The sequence below is a fragment of the Protopterus annectens genome, chromosome 5.part0 (assembly GCF_019279795.1).
Source record: "Protopterus annectens isolate FY-2018-M chromosome 5.part0, PAN1.0, whole genome shotgun sequence".
NCBI classification, from domain to species: Eukaryota; Metazoa; Chordata; order Ceratodontiformes; family Protopteridae; genus Protopterus; species Protopterus annectens.
The window spans coordinates 1,848,861,436-1,848,881,746 of record NC_056735.1 but is presented as its reverse complement, the minus strand read 5'-3'; the positions used below and the strand labels follow the sequence as shown (position 1 = coordinate 1,848,881,746).

The following is a 20,311-nucleotide window of genomic DNA, read 5'->3' as shown; positions in this document are numbered from 1 at the left end:
TTCGCATGCCCCTACCTAAACACCCCCCACTGTTAAATCCTCACCCCTAAAAAGATATACGATCAGTGCACTTTCCCACAGTACTACATCCAATTCTCATTTGTATTCTATCCATTCTCCCTCTCAGTTGTATTCTAAACTCCATCAAGCTAGAAATTTTTGATTTCTATTATGCATTATAACTACTCTAATGCTATTCCAGGCTAATCAACTACATTCTATATGCACAATACTCCACTCAAATTATTCTAAATCATCCATTATACAATGGCCCCCCCATTAATATTCCAAAACGTGCACGCTGATTGGTCAGCGTGCACATTGAGTTACAGTAATGGAAAAAGGTCCAGTCGCCCGGACTTTTTCCATTAATATAACTCTTTTTTTTTACAGCAACGGAGAACGCAAGATCTCCGTTGCTTGTTACAACCTGTCTCGCCATGTTAAACGAGTTTAACATAGCGAGACAGCTTTTAAAAAAAGCAACAGAGCATCTCCGTTCCTTTTTTTAAAAAAGTTGTCTAGCTATGTTAAACCCATTTAACATAGCGAGACACTTTAAAAAGCAACGGAGATCTTGCTTTCTCTGTTGCTTTTTTCAAAACTCTGTCTCGCTATGCTAAATGGGTTTAACCTAGCGCAACAGCTTTAAAAAAAGCAACGGAGATTCTCCGTTGCTTTTTTTAAAGCTGCCTCGCTATGTTAAACTTGTTTAACATAGCGAGACAGGCTGTAAAAAGCAACAGAGATTTTGCTTTCTCCGTTGCTTTTGCCCACAGCTCTGATGCACTGCGTAAATATAGGCATGTGCAGTACATCAGAAGTGCCGCAGAATACCCAGACAGCTGCGGAAGGGCAGCAAGGAGGCATTATACAATGCCATTATTTAAGAAAAATAATTATTTTTTTTCTTAAATAATGTCATTGTATAATAGCAATAACCCACTTCTGGGTGTGGGTAATGCTGGATTTACCCACAGTTGGCCACTCGGGCTTCGCTCTTGTGAGCAAACCACACCAACCGTGGGTAAATCCAGCATTACCCACACCCAGGCGTGGGTTATTGCTATAGTAACCTCCATACTGCCTTTACTTAAAATGTATAAAGGTTTCAAACTGAACCTTCACAAAGAAACTACCACCTAGTATGAGTTGTTTTTGCCAAAGCTGACCAAACATCCTTTACTTGAAATGTTTAAAGATTTCAAACTGAACCTTGACAAAGAAACTTCCACCTATAACGAGTTATCTTTGACAAAGCTGATCAAATGTCTTAATTTGTGTCTGCATATCCTTCTTAAAAATATTATGCATGCAAGCCTCTGGCTTATTTTATATATATATATATATATATATATATATATATTCAAAACGATATTCTCTCAAAACTAATGTAATATATATATTTTTTACTGTAAAGTTGTGACTTTCTGTAATTTTGTACTATGTATTGGAGCTTATCTCCTCAGGTCTCCACTGAAAACGGACCATAAGTCCAGTTGGAGTAACCCGGTTAACAAGTATCCATAAATAAATAAATATAGGAAATAATTTTGTCCTACAATCTCAAGACATGTGCCATTTTAACAATTTTGTTTTGCAGGACATAACTGCCTAAAGTGGGACAGATGGCAACCATATTTATGGTTGAATAAAGGGTCAACAGAATACATCATCTGTGATAGCCACAGCTGTCAGAGCTCAACTGCTTAAACATTCCGGCCGGCCCCGCCCACCACCCACATGCTGCGAAAAACAAAGGTGGTCCTTTTGTTGCATTTACCTACATTCCTCTTCTATTCCAAACGACCACTGTAACACCCATATTTGACAGTTTCTTTGTTAAAGACGCTGTGGACAGAGACTCAAAAGCAGGAATATGTTTAAATACATATACAGAAATGCGGTCATAGTCAAAACTGTTGCAAAATGCTTTTGTATCAACATGCATTTCAAGACAATACGAAGCATAAAACTATACTGATTATATGCATTAGTGATGTAACATAAAAAAATCAATTTTATAACGAATGAAATTTAATACAAAAACAACTGGCAACTAGAAAACCACTGAGGATTTCTAACCCCCACCCCCTCCTCCTCATGGAAATTAACGTACTGAGATTATTTCAACCGGAAATACCGCACGAAGCACGTGAAGTGAGCTCTAACGTAACGTTACTCGCGCATGTCCTTTGTTATGACCGTTTACAGCCGTATCTGTCAACTGTGCAGATTTTTGCCTTGTACTTTGTCACTTTTGTGTTTTTGGCAAATCATTCTTAAGTTATTAAAGATTAAAGTCAGACAATTATAATAGAAATTGGAGTTTCAGTCATCATACTCTTTAGAAAATTCATGCTAATGTAAAACCTGCTTTTCTATCAACTTTCTAAGTTTGCAATGACACGATTTAAAAACAGTCCCTATTTTGGGTCATTTGCCCCCATTATTTATGGCTGTGTCCAAATTTCTTGCTGATGTTGGGAAGTATGATTACAATAAGCATGATAACTGTACAGTGAAAAACATCCATGTAATTACAAAAAAAAAAAAACACGGAAGATAAACGTAAAATATGTCAACGCAAGCAGCTTACTTTGTGTACTCACTGAGCCCCTTCATAAACCATACGGCATTCCGATAGATCGACATGCTTCGCTTAGCTGGAAAGGTGCGAACACTGTCAGTTAATTTGGTATCAACAGCGTTTCCGAACCATGCCCACTACAAATGACAATATGTTGCCTTCCCTGTTTGCGCAACGTGGGTCCCCGAGAAAAGTTTAGTATTCATTCGTTACTGTCACTGGCTTATTGTATAACTTGTTGTGTAACATGCAATCATGGCATGGGGCGTGAACCAACCAAATGCCAATTAGTGTGCAGAAAACTCAGCCTAAGGCCAACTGCGTTAACACAGAGCTGTGTTTTGACGTTTCCTTTCATATAGATGTGTTTTATTTAACTTTTCTAAGACAAGAACTTCGTGGAATGCAAGACGTACAACTAAAAATTATCTCGAATCCCCATAGCTGTTTGCTTAGGCATGGGCGTGGTCAGGCAGTTACTATCTGTACTGATTGACAGTTATCTAAGATGAGGGCTCAGGTTGAGTTGATGTCCACAGTCTGGGTTAGCATGTGATTGGGGTTGCCACCTTTTCAAATGCTCAAAGTAGGACATTTTGTAGAAAGTGAGATTTTGCAGTACAAAACATACCCACAGACAGTGTAAAGTCTTGTAGTGTAAATTCTTGTAGTATTTGAGTTGCTTATGCTATTTCATATAGCATTTAAGTGTTTCAGATACAAAATAACTGTTTTATCCAACTATTAAAGAAAACGTAGAAAAGTACAGTTTTGTACCTACCATAAATGTAGATGTTCGAGGATCTCCATTGCTGCAGTCCTGACATATGGGTATTCCGCTGTCCACCATCGGCCCGAATACCAAAGGGCTAGAACCGGCGTCGGTCATCGGCGCCCGAGACTGACATCAGTACGTGTCAGTACAAATGCGCATGACCGACGCCATAATCTCAGTCTTTCTTGCCTCAGACGTCAGAATGCAAAAAACACCACCCAAACCCCAACCTAAAAAGAAAAAGGGGGAAGGAGGGAGGGAAAATTGGACTGCAGCAATGGAGATCCTCGAACATCTACATTTATGGTAGGTACAAAACTGTACTATGTTCTTCGTCTCCCATTGCTGCAGTCCTGACATATGGGTAGAATCCCAGAGCAACGGAAAAAAAGGGAGGCTGGTCAACTAAATAGCATTAGGAGCTGCAGACATGCCCTGTAAGATTGCAGTGGCAAACCCAGCCCTAGACCTAGAATAAAGAGGTAAATGATAATGCTTTGTAAAGGTATGTACAGAACTCCAAGTAGCTGCTTCTAGAATGTCTTTAGTAGCTACCCCTCTCAAAAAAGCAGTAGAAGTGGCCGTAGCCCTAGTAGAATGAGGCCTGATCCCAGCCGGAACATCCTCTCCATGATGAGAGTAACAAAAGCAATACAATGGCCAATCCACTTGGAAATAGTTTGTTTCGAGACAGCTTTCCTCGTGAAGTCAAAGCAAAAGAAACAAATAATTGTTGAGATCTTCTGAACTCTCTGGTTCTGCTCAAATAATACCTCAACTGCCTATGTACATCCAAAGAATGCAAAACTTTTTCCCCTTCATTTTGGGGTTAGCATAAAAAGTAGGCAAATGTATAGATTGGTTCAATGCCACATTAGAAATCACTTTAGGCAGAAAAGTAGGATTAGTACGTAAGGAAACTCTGTCATTGTGAAAAATCAGAAAAGGTTCCACTGCCATGAGGGCCTGTAATTCAGATACCCTTCTAGCAGAAGTAACAGCCAATAAAAAAGCAGTCTTCCAGGACAACAACTGCAAGTCAGCTGTAGCTGCAGGTTCAAAAGGAGGCAGAGTCAGCTTTTCCAAAACAAAATTAAGATCCCAGGTAGGAGTAGGAGCCCTCCGTGGGGGTCTGATATTCTTTGCCCCTCTAAGAAACTGTTTAACCAATGGATGTGAAAATAAAGGAGGGTCACAATCATAGTGAGCAGAAATAGCTGCAGCATGCACTTTTACAGAAAAGAAGGACAAACCCTTGTCCAATAAAATAGTCAAATATTGCAATGTACAACTCAAATTAGGCAATTCGACATCAAAGCCTTTAGCTGAACTCCAAAGAAAAATCTCTTCCATTTACCAGCATAAACTTTTCGAGTACTAGGGCCTGGCTTCCAAAATAACATCCAAAACTTGTTGAGGGAGCTGAAGGTCCTCCTTCTCTAAAACAGAATCGCCAGGCTGTCAGGTGTAGGGATTGCACCCTGACATTGAGAAAATGATTGTTTTCCTGAGACAATAAGTGAGGAATCAGTGGTAATGGCCAAGGTGGTACCTGAATTAAGCTCCTCAACAGAGGGTACCAATGCTGACGAGGCCAATCCGGTGCTATAAGGATCATGCAAGGTTTGTCCCTCCTGACTTTCAACAGCACCTTCGGAAGAAGAGGCAAAGGAGGAAAAGCATACACGTGAAGGTTGCTCCAACTGAAGGATAGTGCATCTATTTTCCAGGCTTTTGGATGAAATAGCCTTGTGCAAAACAGTGGCAGTTGGAAATTCAGAGGAGAAGCGAACAGATCTATGTCCGGAGTTCCCAAGCCATTGTCAACTGAAGAAATACCTGAGGGTCCAATTTCCATTCGTGAGGATCCACAATCTGTCTGCTCAGAACATCTGCTAAAGAATTTTGTGCTCCTGGCAGAAACTGTGCTCGAAGAGTGATGTGCAGATTCAAAGCAGTTTCCCATAACAGCATTGCTTGTCTGCAAAGAGGGTAAGAATGAGTTCCCCTTGCTTGTTGATGTACCACATGACAGTCGTGTTGTCTGTTCGAATCAACACCAGTCCTGGTTGAAGTAGGCTTCTGAATCCTTCCAAAGCAAATTGAACTGCCAGCATCTCTTTCATGTTGATATGCAAGTGAAGTAGCTCTGGGGCCCAAAGGTCTTGAATCCATTTTCCTCTGAAATGAGCTCCCCAGGCTGACTCCGAGGCGTCTGTCGTTAATATCTGACTTGCCTCTGGTTGGGTCACAGAGAGCCCCTTGTTTAGGTGACATTCCTGAGCCCACCACAGAAATTCTCTCTGAATGCAAGGTAGAATCCAAATGACAGTGTCCAAATCGTGGCAGTGTTGAGTCCACACGCTTTTGAGATACCATTGTAGCTTCCTCATATGCAGTCTGGCATTGGGAAGTACTAGAATGCAAGATGCCATGAACCCCAAGGCTTGAAGGACTGTCCTTGCAGTCAGCCTGGACATTACTGATAGCTGTTGGAAGTATAGGTGAAGATTCCTTTGTTTGTCCGGGGTAAGAAATGCCATCTGAGCAGCTGTATTCAGTTTCACACCCAGAAAACACATCTCTCGTGAGGGTACTACACTGGACTTTATTTCGTTCACAGAATACCCTAGGCATCTTAAAACTGTCATTACATACTGCAGATGTTGAAGAAGTTTGTGCTTGCCTTGAGCCAGAATCAAACAGTCGTCCAGATAAGGATAAATTTGAATGCCTTGTAGCCTGAGAAAAGCTATCACTGGAGCCAGGATTTTTGTGAATACCCTGGGCGCAGTAGACAAGCCAAAGGGCAATGCAGAGAACTGATAATGCAAATTCCCATTCCGAAATCTCAGGAATTTCCTGCAACTGGGCCTGATAGGAATGTGAAGAAAGGCCTCCTTGAGATCCAGAGTCACCATCCAGTGATCTTTGCCCAGCATAGGTAACAGCTGTTGCAGTGTTAACATCTTGAATTTTGGAATTTCCAGAAAGGTATTTAGAATGGACAAGTCCAGAATTGGTCTCCAAGTATTTCCTTTCTTTGGCACTAAGAAAAGACGGGAATAAAACCCTGTGCCTCTTTCTGCAGAAGGTACTGCCTGTATTGCTTCCAACTGAAGCAGAGAAGAAATTTGAGTCTGTGCTTCCAGTCTTTGCTGACGAGGCACATCCGGCATACCTTTGAAAGGAGGGAATGTGTGAAAATAAAATTTGTAGCCTCGATTTATTATGTCCAACACCCATTTGTCTTGGGTAACCAAATGCCAATTCCTTTTGAAAAGTCTCAGTTTTCCTCCTAGAGGGGCTGCCAGCAAGGCAGAGTCCGGCAGCTGAAGACACGGTCATTGGGTCTGTTTCCGAAAGGACTGACCCCTGCCCTCCCCAGCAGAAGGGGTAGAAGAACTCAAAGACCTAGAAGTAACAGGGCCCTGAGAGGAAGCCCTACCTCTACCTCGCCTCGACCTGCCCCTAGATTGATAATCCGAAGAGGGGAAAGACCATCCCTTAGCAGGCCAATTCCTACTGAACTTAGGGGGCTGAACCTGTAAAAAATCCTTAACTGTCTGCATAGACTTAGCTTTTTACTCCATTTTTTTCAAAACTGATTCTACCGGAGGGCCAAAAAGAACATCAGATTGTAGAGGAGCATCCATAATTTGAGCCTTAACATGCTCTGACAAGGTCTGATCTTTAAGCCAAGCATGCCTACGAATAACTGAACTAGTAGCAGCCACCCTGGAAGAAGCCTGTAAAGCATCAAAACCACACTGCAAAGAATGCTTACCAACTTGGTCTGAAGCATGCACTAAATCCTGAAGCTCCTTACATTCAATACCTTCAGCTAAAGCATTTACTTTACATTTCAATTGGCCCAGCAAATAATTTTGATACCGGAGCATATGAAACTGACAATTTAAAGCTCTCATAGCCAAAGTCGAAGAGGTATACAGTTTTTACCCCACCTATCCAGGGCCCTAGCATCCTTGTCCAGAGGAACTGGATTCCTAACCACAGAAGCCCTAACCCCTTTGGGGCCTTGAGTAATAGTTTCTGGATCAGCCCTAGAACTCTTATATAAGTACTTGTGAGCTTCCGGAACCCTGTAGTATCTATCTGGTTTAACCGGGGCAGGAGGCAGAGAATCTGGGTTAAGGGCAGCCTCAGAAAATACATCCTGAACAACATCCAGTACAGGGGGAATAGCCAAGGGCCTATGCTGAGGCAAAAACAAGAATTCTCTTAGTCTTTTACGAGAATCAGAATAGTCCTGGCCCTCCCATTTGAAATGTTCCCTCATGGAATGCAAAGTCTCAGAGAAAGAAAAATCTTCTGGAGGGGACGCAGAGGGAGTAGAGTCCTCAGCGTCCGAATCAGAATAAGGAGGGAAATCCTGAAGTTCTTCTACAGAGGAATCTGACTCATTGGAAGACTGAACCAAACCCTCCAACTCTGTCTCTACCCTGGGCCTCTTCACAGGGGGGGGCATAGAACCCCTAATTAAAGTAATCAAATCTTCAGCCATCTTTAACATGTGCTTCCTAGGAGCTGGACCCTGGGGACTAGCACCGGCAGGGGCAGACTTAGACTTAGAATGGGCTCTGCTTTGAGAAGGAGGAGGCCTAACTACCCTATGAGGGGAGGGAACCACTGACATCAGAGAAGCACCCTCAGCCTGGCCTAACACAGGAGAAGCCACTTCCTGCAGTAACAAAGGCTCCCCTTGAGACTCAGGTAAACTTTCAGAAGGAGCCGCTGAAGAAGCCAGTGGTACTACAGAACCGGCGTCCGGAGCGGACGCCTCATCCTGTTTGGACCGCAAAGACTTTTCTTTGTGTTTCTTAGAAAAACCAGTCGTCGGAGAATCCGACGGCATGTTATAATTACAACATTTACCAAACACCAGCCTAGCACAGTCCAACCGACGTTTAATAGTACGCTTGTTAAAAGTAGCACAAAAGCGACACCCAACAACGTCGTGCTCAGGCCATAAACAAGGAATGCAGAGTGAATGGTAATCCCTATGAGGAATCTGTTTCCCACAAGAAATACAGTTATTAACTTTTTCTGACATCCGTCAATACTGAGGCAAGAAAAAGACAAAAGTGTCTAACGGGTACTTAGCCCAACTTGGTCTCCGGTCTGAAACTCGAAAACTGACAATTCCAGAACGCCGAACGGCACTTGCAAATTCTGCTTCTGCTTAGGACCATGTGGCAAGAAAGACTGAGATTATGGCGTCGGTCATGCGCATTTGTACTGACACGTACTGATGTCAGTCTCGGGCGCCGATGACCGACGCCGGTTCTAGCCCTTTGGTATTCGGGCCGATGGTGGACAGCGGAATACCCATATGTCAGGACTGCAGCAATGGGAGACAAAGAACATCTATTTTTGCCCTAAAATCTCAGGACATTTGCCGTTTTTTAGTTTTTTTTTTTTGCATGACACAACTGCCCAAAGAGGGACTGTCCCTCGTAAAGACGGGCAGGTGGTAGACGGGCATGTGATGTATGAGATGGAATGAAATATGGGTAGTGAAATATAGACATAAGATAGACATAATAAGTAAATTGATCGGCTGGTAGTCGATTTTTTTCAACGCTCTCAAGTGAAGTCCAGAAATTAATCAGAGGTAAAACCAAATGTAATCAGGAACTTTTTTTTAAATGTTGATGCAATCATACCTCTCGACCTCTTAGAGCAAGAAATCTGGACAAAGCCATCAAAAATGGGTGGACAAAGCCCCAACAATAGGGACACTTTTTAAATATTGCTCTTAAAAACTCAGAAAATTTATAGAATAACGGACGAAGTTTTAATTTATTTATAGTTTAAATAATTTTATCAAACTAGACGTAATATGAAAACAATGGTAAAGGATAATAGATACAAATTATATGACAAGAATTTAATAGTTACAGAAATTTTAGCCAGTTTATAGAGAAATTAAAGATACGTTAGTATAGTACAAACAGGCTAGTATATTTAGAGAGAAAGCCCATGTGTTACTTAACTTAAGCTCTCCTATCCCCTCTGCTATATACCTATGAACAACTACCAAGCTATTCACTGTAATGCTCTACAGTACTAAAACTCAACAGCTATTTTTCCAGACTGAATATACCTCCTTATCCTTGCTATTTGTAACGTATCTAATTGCTGAAAAGTGTTCTGACTGTCTCTATAGTTCAATGTGAATATCTGATTGTTTGATGTATAATGTACCATCTGATGTAAATCTTTATTCATTCCTTACTGATGTAAGAGGCGAAGATGAGAGTACAGGCAGGATGGAGTAGGTGAAGAAGAGAGTACAGGCAGGATGGAGTAGGTGAAGAAGAGAGTACAGGCAGGATGGAGTAGGTGAAGAAGAGAGTACAGGCAGGATAGAGTGGGTGGAGAAGAGTGTCAGGAGTGATTTGTGACAGACGAGTACCCGTAAGAGTGAAGGGGAAGGTCTACAAGAGGGTAGTGAGACCAGCTATGTTATATGGGTTGGAGACAGTGGCACTGACAAAAAGGCAGGCATCAGAGCTGGACGTGGTAGAGTTAAAGATGTTAAGATTTGCACTGGGTGTGACGAGGGTGAACAGGATTAGGAATAAGTATATTAGAGGGTCAGCCGAGGTTGGAAGGTTTGGAGACAAAGCCAGAAAGGCAAGATTACATTGGCTTGGATATGTGCTGAGGAGAGATGCAGAGTATATTGGGAAAAATATGCTAAGGATGAAGCTGCCAGGTAACTGGAAAAGAGGAAGGCCTAGATAAGGTTTATGGATGTGGTGAAACAGGACATGCAGGTGGTTGGTGTGAAAGAGCAAGATGCAGAGGATAGGAAAAAAATGGAAACAGATGATCCGCTGTGGTGACCCCTAACAGGAGCAACCAGAAGAAGAAGAAGAAGATTCATTGCTTATTGATAGGACTTTGGTTCCATCCTCAAAACCGACACTACCGTTTCCAAGCTCACACCAGCCAAAAACTCTCAGCTAAGACCTACTCATAATGCCCCTCTCATAGTCTCTCCAGATCTTGTTTGCCGCGTTCATTGTCAGACATGCCTAGCCTCTTTCTCTCAAAGCTAAGTGGAAATTTGTGTTTTGTGTGTAGTTTTCTCTCAAAACTTTGTCATTTTAGTCAGTTTAGCCTTTTCTTCCTATCGTCTGTAACCTGTTTCTATTTCTTACTCTATGCCTTTGGTAGTTAACCCTTTACTATCATTGGTACTGTCCCTCTCTCCTGTCTTTGGTAGGCCCTCCATTACTACTTGTGGTTATTCTAAATACCATCGTTGGTATTCTCTCCTTTTCTTCTTTATCTTCCAAAAAAAAAAATGAACTCCCTTTTTTTTCTTTTCCTTTGTTGTTGTTTCCTTCAGGATAGCTCTTTGTTGTCAGTACTGTGTCAGACAAAGTTAATTTGGGGTTTAAACAGTGTGACAAGTGTTGGCGAAAGATGCCCAACTCGGATGGCCACACTCACTGTGTTTTCTGTTTGGGCGTGGACCATATAAATGCTGCTTGTGACATCTGCTTTAGTTTTAGCAATCGCAGTATAGCTGAGCACAAAACCAAGTTAATTTTGAAAGGTTTAGTCAAAACGCCTTTTTCGGAGGCTGTCTCTGGGTTGGTGGTCTCACCACCTCCTAAGACCAAGAAACCCAAGGAAAAATGGAGTCACTCGGTTCCTGCATCCCCGACAGTTATGGAACTGAGTCAGCACTGAGCTTCTCCGGCACCCTCAGAGCAGGCCTCTTCAGTACCAGACCCTGTGTCTTCCCACTCGTTGCCATCTCTGATGTTGACTCCTATTTCGGTTCCGTTCCAGCTTTGGCACCATTGGCTTTGGTGCTGTCCATGGTTCCGACACCGGCTTTGATGACCATACCTGCTTCGGCACCATCCTCGGCCACGGTGCTGGTAGCTTATTTGGCTCCACAGACTATGACCTCAGTTTCTAAGTTTGAATATCTCTCAAGAACCAGATACTCTTCAATGTACAATCCTTTTTTGGGGCAACAGTTTAGCCCCTTTCTTGAAATTCCTGATTCTCTATCAGCAGCCTCCTATAGATCCACCAGGAGCCTTTCTGAACAAGATGTAGTGCAGGTTGTAGACCAGCTTCTGGCAGCTAAGGGATTGCCTACCCTGGCTAGACCTTTTGCCCCCTTTGGCTCGGAACCCTTCACAACATACTCACCTGTTTATCCTCCCCCGGCCTCTACCCAGGCCCCGGAAATCTCAGTACCAATGACCATCCCAGTGCATACTGTCTTGGCTCCGACTGCAGAGTTTTTCCTGTTGGCACCGACCTCCCTTGCTACATCGGCTCCATTGGAGCCAGTACACTCTCGGAGCAATGTTTGGACTGTCGGCACATTGGTACCTAGCCCGGCGCTTATTTTTTCACTGGTGCCATCTATGTCCATGGCTCTGACAGCTTCCACTCCTCTTGGAACTTCACACTGGAGGTGGGCTCCTCAGGGTGGGGTGTGACCCCGGTTCCGAGGTTGTCCTTCCCGGTTCTGGGCTCTCATCCCTCCTCGGGCAGGCCTGCTTTCCAGGTGATAGAGAGGGTCCCTGCCTCCACAGGTTGCAGTCAACACCAATGACATCAACACCAGAACCCCCCTCTAGCATGCAGCTGTCCCAAACCCCTACTTTGGGATCCCAGCAATGGGAGCCACAAGACCTCCCTTTGAAGTGAACCATTTCTCCAGTGTCCTAATCAGAAGGTCCCACAGGAGAGCCACCCCGGAAGAAATGGTGCAAGAGGAAGCACCTTGATTCCCCCGAGGAATCTATCACTGAGGATACTGATTGCGATGAGGGAGAAGTGTCCCCATGATCTCCCCAAGATGACGTCTCATTTGGAGACATTCTCGAAATCCTCAAGCAGCGGGGAGACTTGAAGTCCTCTAACCCTTCTTCTGAGGAATCGGTGTTTTTGCAGGCCTTCCGTGCCCAGCCATCTACTTCCTGGGTGACCCCACCTGTGGATGAGCTTATTAAGCTGATTGTGCAATGTGCCTGGAAGGCCCCGGACAATGTAGAACCTGTCCCTGGAGGCTGGACAAAATACTATCCACCCCCGAAGACCAGCCCAACTGGTCCAAGCAGTTGATGGTTGATTCCATGGTCATGGCAGCGGCCACCAAGAGGGAACTGGCAGAAGATAGTTCCACTGTCCATCATCCGAACAGGGAGTCTCAGGCCTTGGACAGACTAGGGAAGCAGACATATGCTTCAGTGACCTTTACCATTCGGTCACTGAACTATCTGGCACACTTCACTTGCCTCCAAAGAGACCTAATCTCTGATATGTCTTCCTCTTTGGTGAGGGTGTTGCCTGATGAGGTGCATGACACTGTCGCCTTGCAGCTAGATACCCTTGAATCTATCTCAAACTCCTCGATGCATTTGATATCTCACACCACCGAGGGGGCAGCTCAAGCTGCCGCATCAGGCATTGTCATGAGACGTCATGCTTGGATGTGTTTGTGTGATTTCGCAGACCCCTTTAAATCTTCCTTCATCAACATGCCTGTCGATGAATCTACACTTTTTGGTCCCAAAGTACGAGACACACTAGCACAAAGTGAGAAAGATGGAAAGACCTTGTCTGCTGTGGGCATACATTTTTCCAAGCCCCCAGAGGTCCTAGTCCAGGAACCAGAGGGGAGGAAAACTGTGGTTCAAGAAATCCCAAGGATCTTTTTGCGACACTCGTGGTGAGCAACTCCCCCAGGGCAGAAGGGGAAACTCATCTGGAAGACACCCCTTTCAGGGTAGAGGGTGTCCGTGTAACCAGGGTGCTGGAGATTCCTTCTCCAGATGACCCTACCAGTGCTCCTGAGCAGCGTCCTGATTACTTTCCTCCGGAAGCAGTTGGGGGTCGTTTTTCTCTGCACCTACCAGCCTGGCAAATTACTACCGATGTTTGGGTGCAGAGAATAATATCCAGAGGTTACCAGATACCATTTGATTTAACTCCCAGATCCGTCAAATGAATCCCTGATGTGCCACCCAATCAGATGGAGGTAGCAGCTTTAGAAATAGAAAAGCTACTAAGAAAAATTCATCCAACCAGTCCCACCAGACCAGAGAGGATTCAGGTTTTACTCAAGGTTCTTTTTAGTGCCAGAAAAGACAGTGGACTGGAGACCAATCCTGGATCTCAACCTGTTGAACAAATTTATCAAACCTCAAAAATTTCGGATGGTCACGGTACAGTCCATTCTCCCCTGTCTAGGGAAGGACAACTGGATGTGCTCTATAGACCTCCAGGACAGATATTACCACATAAAGATGGATCAGCACTCCCGGAGATTTCTACACTTCTGGCTGGGAGCCGATCACTACCAGTTCAGGGCACTGCCATTCGGTTTCTCGACAGCCCCCCTGAGTGTTCACCAAATGTATGGCAGTTGTAGTAGCTCATCTTTGACTACAAGGATTCCAGGTGTTTCTGTATCTAGACGATAGGCTCCTTACCACCTCGACCAGGAATCTTCTAACCCGCAGCCTCTCTTACACACAAGGCCTCGATCTCCGCTTGGGGATTATGATCATCAAGGACAAATCTCGAATGTTCCTAATAAAAACACTGGAATTCATTGGTGCGGTCTTCAACACAGCATCCTGTCAAGCTTCCCTCCCTCCTCACAGGCGTTTGAAAATAAGACACCAAATCCAAGCCCTTCTTCCACAGACCTATGTACCAGCATGCCTTGTACTGCAACTCTTAGGCTCCATGGCAGCTGCCATTACTGTAATATCACTGGGAAGGTTACACATGAGAATACTACAGTGGCTCATTTCTTCACAATGGTCGATCTTAACTCTCCCACTTGACCACATGATACGTCTTACAAACCTTTGCAAGAAAGAAATGCTATGGTGGCTGAAGCCAGAATTGAATCTCTGGTGTCGACACTTCTGTCTCCCCCAGCCAAGGGCAATGGTGACCACGGACACTTCCCTATTAGGGTAGGGGGGCATTTCCAGGGAAAGATGGTCCAAAGCACCTGGTCCCCCATGGAGGCCAATTTGCACATAAATGTCCTGGAACTGAGGGCAGTTCTCTTAGCACTGCAAGTGTTCCATACATGCCTCCCTTCTGGGATCATTGCAATTCAATCAGACAACATGTCAGTCATCTGGTATATCAACAAGCAAGGCAGAACCAGGTCTTACCCCCTGTCTCAGGAAGCCATGAGGATTTGGCACTAGGCGATAGCTTCCAACCATTTTCTTATAGCAACACACATTCCCGGGAGTTCCAACCTTATTGCGGACAATCTGAGCAAGAACATCCTGATGCCTCACGAGTGGTCCCTCAATCCTGTAATAGCAGATCGGATATTCTGCTACTAGGGCAGGCCTTGCTGCAATCTGTTTGCTTCCCCTTTAAACAAGAAATGCAGAAGCTACTTTGCCCTGATCCCCCCCCCAGGGGGAATCACTGAGGGATGCTGTAATGCACGATTGGCCCCCGGGTCTACTGTATGCCTTTCCCTTCATCCCAAAGTTCCTCCAGAAAGCTCAAAGGTTGGGAAGCAAGGTGATCCTCATTGCCCCTTATTGGCCCTGTCTAGTCTAGTTTCCTTTCCTATGGCCTCATCTGATTCACAGCCGGTGGATCCTGGATCAGTCTCAAGGTCTGCTGTCTCATCCTCAGTGATTTATTCACCCCAATCTCCACAGCCTCAAGCTCACAGCTTGGTTCTTCCACTTCCAATGATTGCCAGGCTGCCTGATATCTCATCTCCCATTCGTGAGATTCTTCTGGCTTCCCACAAATCTTCCACCAGGAAAATTTATTCTAGTAAATGGACTAGGTTCTCTACTTGGGCCAAAGATCATAACATAGACCATTTCTCTATTCCTGTTCAAAAGATCCTACAATATCTGATGACTCTTCTACATGCAGGAGCCTCAGCACTGACAATCACTGTGCATTTAGCTGCTATCGCAAATTTTCATAATGGATTTGATAATTCTTCTATGTCACACCATCTGTGCCAAACCTCTTTGAAAGGAGTATTACACATTAAACCTCCTGTCAAGCCCCCCCCCCCCATAGAACCGTGGGACTTGACCTTGGTACTTCAATCATTAAGAAGCCCTCCTTTCGAGCCTTTTGATTCTTGTGATATAAAATTTTTATCACGGAAGACTCTACTTCTAGTAGCACTTACCTCAGCGAGAAGTGTATCTGCGTTGCAGGCCTTGAGTGTCAAGAAACCTTACTTGAACTTTCACAGGGCTAGAGTGTCCCTTCATACTGACCCTTCCTTCTTGCACAAGGTCATTTCTGGATTTTCCATTAACCAATCTATTGATCTGCCAGTTTTCTTCCCTCAGCATTCAAACAGAGGGAAGTATCTTTTGCACACCCTTGATATTCATAGGCAGCTTCATTGTTATTTGGACAGGACTAAATCTATCAGGAAAACAGATCAGTTGCTTGTGGCCTTTGCAGGACCCAGATTGGGTAAACCTGTCTCCAAAGTGACTCTATCCTCCTGGCTTAGAAATGTCATTACCTTTATCTACCATCAGAATAAGCTATCTTTACCTTCCAGAATAAAGGCTCATTCTACTAGATCGATGGCTACTTCTGTGGCTTTTCATTCCAGAGCCTTTATGGATGATATCTGTGCAGCAGCCACTTGGGCAAGACCTCATACCTTTATCACTCATTACAAATTGGATTTGGCCTCCAGGGGATGAGCATCTTTTGATTCAATGGTGCTCAGGAATATCCTTCCTTAGGGCCACCCAGGACTCAAGTAGCTGGGGACTCGGTCCTATCAATAAGGAATGAATAAAGATTTACAACATCAGTTAAAGAAGTTATGTCTTACCATAAGGTTCCATCTGTGTTGTAGATCTTTATTCATTCATTACTTCCTGCCCTCCTACCCCCTGACTGGGCTCCTGGTGGACTTTAGGAATGCCTGGTTAAGGTTTTTGCTCAGACAGAGCCTCCTACTGTTTTTCTTACTATCTCTACAATATAGGGGCGAGAAAACTCGATCTGGAGAGACTATGGGGCATGTATTTGTCCACATTTCGGGATATAGTTTATCCTAGTGATGAGCAAGAACAGAGCCAGCTTTTGGCTAGAAAGTCATTCAGAATGGTTTTGAAGGATGACAGAGAGGGTATTGGCCTGATAGAAAGAGACAAGGAGTTTCTGGCCTTAGCAACATTGTACAATAGGTTTCTGGACTTACAGGAGATTTTGGTCATTGGATTATAATGACTGACTTGGAACGTAGTTGTGTAGAATGCTATTTAGTACTGGACAAGCAGATGGATTCTGGATAATTTTACAGGTGGTAAAAAACTGCCTCTGTGTTAGTTAATGGAGTGGTTCTAATCAATTTAGGCTTTTTAGTCCTGTACAGTTGTAGGTTCTGGAAGGGATATTTGCTGCAGATTTAGCAGCTTTGTTATAATGTTGTTCAAGTTTTGATTTTTGTGATGCCTGAAGGTTAGTAAGGATGGGAGCACCGTAAAGAAGTGTGGGGAGGAGATCAGTAGTGGCAAGTGTAGCTTAATTTGCATTGGTGAGAAATATTTTTGGCTCTATAAAGCACCCCTAGTTTTTGATGAGTTTTTCCTTATCCAATTTTTTATATGCAGGTTGAATTTAAGATTATCATCCCTAATAATTTACTATGGGAGTTAGCTTCAATGGTTGTACTATCAAGAGAAAGGACTTTAAATTTTTTTTTCACCTGAGAGGGACTGGGGGAAAGTAGTATTTTTTAGGGTTGAGCATGAGTTGTGAGGTACAAACCCATGTCTGAGTTGCTGTTAAACTTTCTGAATAATTTTTTTGAGATGTTTCACATTGTCAGATGTGCAAATGAGCATGGAGCCATCTGTATACTGTATTAGGAAGGTGCGTTGTATGGATGTGTAGAAGATGTTGGCGAGAATGTTAAATAGGAGGGGACCAAGGATATTGCCTTGTGGTACTTTGGTGGTTACTGTGTGGCATGGAGGGAGGGTGGACTGCCATTTTACTGACTGATACCTATTGGACATGCAGCATTTGAACCATAGAAGAGTGGGCTGAGAGAGTCTAGAAATAAGGAAGGAGACTAGTTTGTCATTATCTTTAGCTTTATTTTCAGTATCTGTATAGGTTAGAAGGGCAGTGTTAGTACTGTGGGAAAGATGGAAGCTATGTTGTGTGGGGAATAGAAGTTCTTCCTGTCGGAGATTTGTGAATATATTTTTCAAGTATTTTGGAGCAGGGGGATAAGATTGCTATATTTCTAAAGTTAGCAATGTCTGCTGAATTTTTTTATTTATGCTAAGTGATAATGTGTGATTTTTTCTAGAGAGGTAGAATGTGGGATTCCTGGATTGACCTACATACAATGACTGAAACAGAGTAGGAAATGCTGTTGGTTGCTTTTCAGTCAATATCGAAATGACAAAACTACCAATACAGCCCCCCCCCAAAAAAAAATACTCAAAGAAACCTTAAGGTGTTACTCCTCAATGCTAGGAGGCAAACAAAAAAATCCACGCCCTGCAAGCTTTCCTCACTTTGGAGAATGTAGGCATCTGTGCTGTTACCGAGACATGATTTAAATCCACAGAAAGTACTCTGGCAGTAGAAGGCTACAGCAGCACAGACAGGGGCTAAAGAAGGAGGTGTCTTGATCTACATTAGCAGTAATTACCACTCTAGGTTTGTTAAACAAGATGATGCCCTGGAGTTCATCTATGTCCAAGTTTCCATAACAAGGTTCCCAACTATGTCCTGGCCAGCTACCGGTCACATTCTGTGGCCCACAAAGCTCGTAACTCTTACCTAAACCTTTTAGAGGTGCTCACTATCCAACCAAATATCCTATTGATTGGAGGTTTTAACAACCCCTCTGTAGAGTGCCTCTAACTCACAGGCACAGTGTTTCCTGGACTTTATTAACACAAATGCCCTGGACCAGATAGTGCAGTCTCTTACCAGAGGATCAAACATACTGGACCTAGTATGCACCAACATGGGAGAGAGCTGCATGCTTCCCTCCCCATGTCACATCCTCATTGGTGATGTTGGACCACAAAGCTGTCTCCCTCAAAATAAAAATCAACCTGGAAAACGCAACTAAAACTGCAACAGTTAGGAACTATACTAAAGCAAACTACATCCTATTAAGCGACAGTTTGTCAAAGTTCATAGCTCCCCAAACCCTGAGAACACAGCTGCCTATGCAGAATTATTTACAGAAACCTTATACAAGCATGTAAATGGCTGCATTGAGGCTGCCATACCTACCAAGAGTAAGTCCAGATCTAACACCAAAAATAAACCATACTGATGGAATCCTTATCTTAACAGGTTATATAACAAAAGAAAAAAGTCATGTCCAAAATTAGAAAGAGCAACTCTCACAGAGACAAGAGCTCTCTGATTCAACTAAACAAGAAACTAGGAGGTCTAATACAGTCCAACAAGGCTAATTAAGAAGTCAGTATAGCCTCCCAGGCTAAGGGCAATCACAAAGCCTTCTTTAGTTATGTCAGGAACCTTAAAGGTCATACTCATCAGTGTGTGTTGAACTGATGGTAAATGGAGCAACCTTCACTGACCAGGGTGACATAGCAAATCTATCTCCCCCCCCACACTACTCCATGTGAAATCCCTTCTAGTATATCCCTCAACTATCAACATGGAGCAGGTCCTAGAGGCACTCACTAAGGCCAGAAACAGTGCTGCAGTGGGCCTCGACAATATACACAGGTGCCTGCTAAATAGCTTAAAATATGACCTAGCAGGACCACATGAGACTCTGTTTAACTACAGCCTCAAAACATGTTACATGACAAATGAATGGTGGGCCACATCCATCATCCTTCTTCATAAGGGTGGAGTATCAACTGAACCATCAGTCTGAGAAGTCTAATATGCAAAGCCATGGAATGAATTATCATAGAAGTGATTAACAAGGACATTGGCAAGCTACAGACTGGATACATCCCAGTTTGGCTTTGTTAAGGGAAGGTCTTGCCTACTTAACCTGGTAGACTTCTTCAAGAGGGTCACCATGGCTATAGATGAAAGGAAAATGGTGCATACTGCCTACCTTGACCTGGTCAAGGCATTTTATATAATACTGCACTCAGGTATTATTGACATGCTCTAAGCACTAGGCATGAATCCCTACATAACTCATTGGATTGCCAGCTGGCTCACAAATAGGGCCCAAGAAGTCAGGATCGGTGAGGCAACCTCCACCAAGAGACAGGTCACCAGTGGAGTGACCCAGGGCTGCATGTTGGGTTCGCTTCTGTTTGGCATCTACTTCTTGGAAGACAAGTCTAATGTCAAAGGCCTCTGATTTACCAAGTTCACAGATGACTGTAAATTGTGAGCAATCACAGATTCCTCCAATGATACCAACATCCTACAAGAGGGTCTAACACAAACAAATGACTGGCGCAAAAGCCATGGATTAAAACTCAGTGCAAAGAAATGCATTATAGTGCTCCTTGGGAAATCATCCATTCAAGCTAATGACTTTATTAATAAAATATTCCTAAGAGTTAACCCTGTAGTTAGGATCTGGGAAGCTATATAGACAGTAATTTAGCATCTGACCAACATGTAGCCAAGAGAGTAAGAAAATCATTCTATGTTGCCCAGCCCATAAGCAAGGGTATGGCATCCAGGTCCAAATAAGTAATAGTACCACTCTATTCAGCCCTTATCATACCCATCAATGAGTACAATGCCCCTTTGGCATGTACTTAACCAGGCACTTGCAACAGTTGGAATGCCCTGAAATGTTCCTCACCAGGAGAATCCAGGGTATGAGCACCCTATCCTTCACTGTTCACCTTAGGGTCCTATCTCTGTACTCAGTCTCCTACAGGTTACAGGTTATTGAGAGGCAATCTATTTCAGCACATACAGCA

General features: G+C 43.6%; 1 protein-coding gene across 2 annotated transcripts in view; it reads right to left on the bottom strand.

Annotated features, from left to right (window-relative positions):
• The window catches only part of DHRS12 (dehydrogenase/reductase 12), a 345,812-nt gene extending 342,801 nt beyond the window's left edge, over nt 1-3,011 (bottom strand). Inside the window, exon 1 of one of the 2 annotated variants that reach the window (XM_044071677.1) lies at nt 2,600-3,011. In XM_044071677.1, coding sequence (XP_043927612.1) covers nt 2,600-2,655 — 56 coding nt within the window. In that variant the 5' untranslated portion in view covers nt 2,656-3,011. The remainder of the gene's footprint in view (nt 1-2,599) is intronic. The other variant, XM_044071676.1, reaches the window with a different exon arrangement.
• Between the last annotated feature and the right edge of the window lie 17,300 nt (nt 3,012-20,311).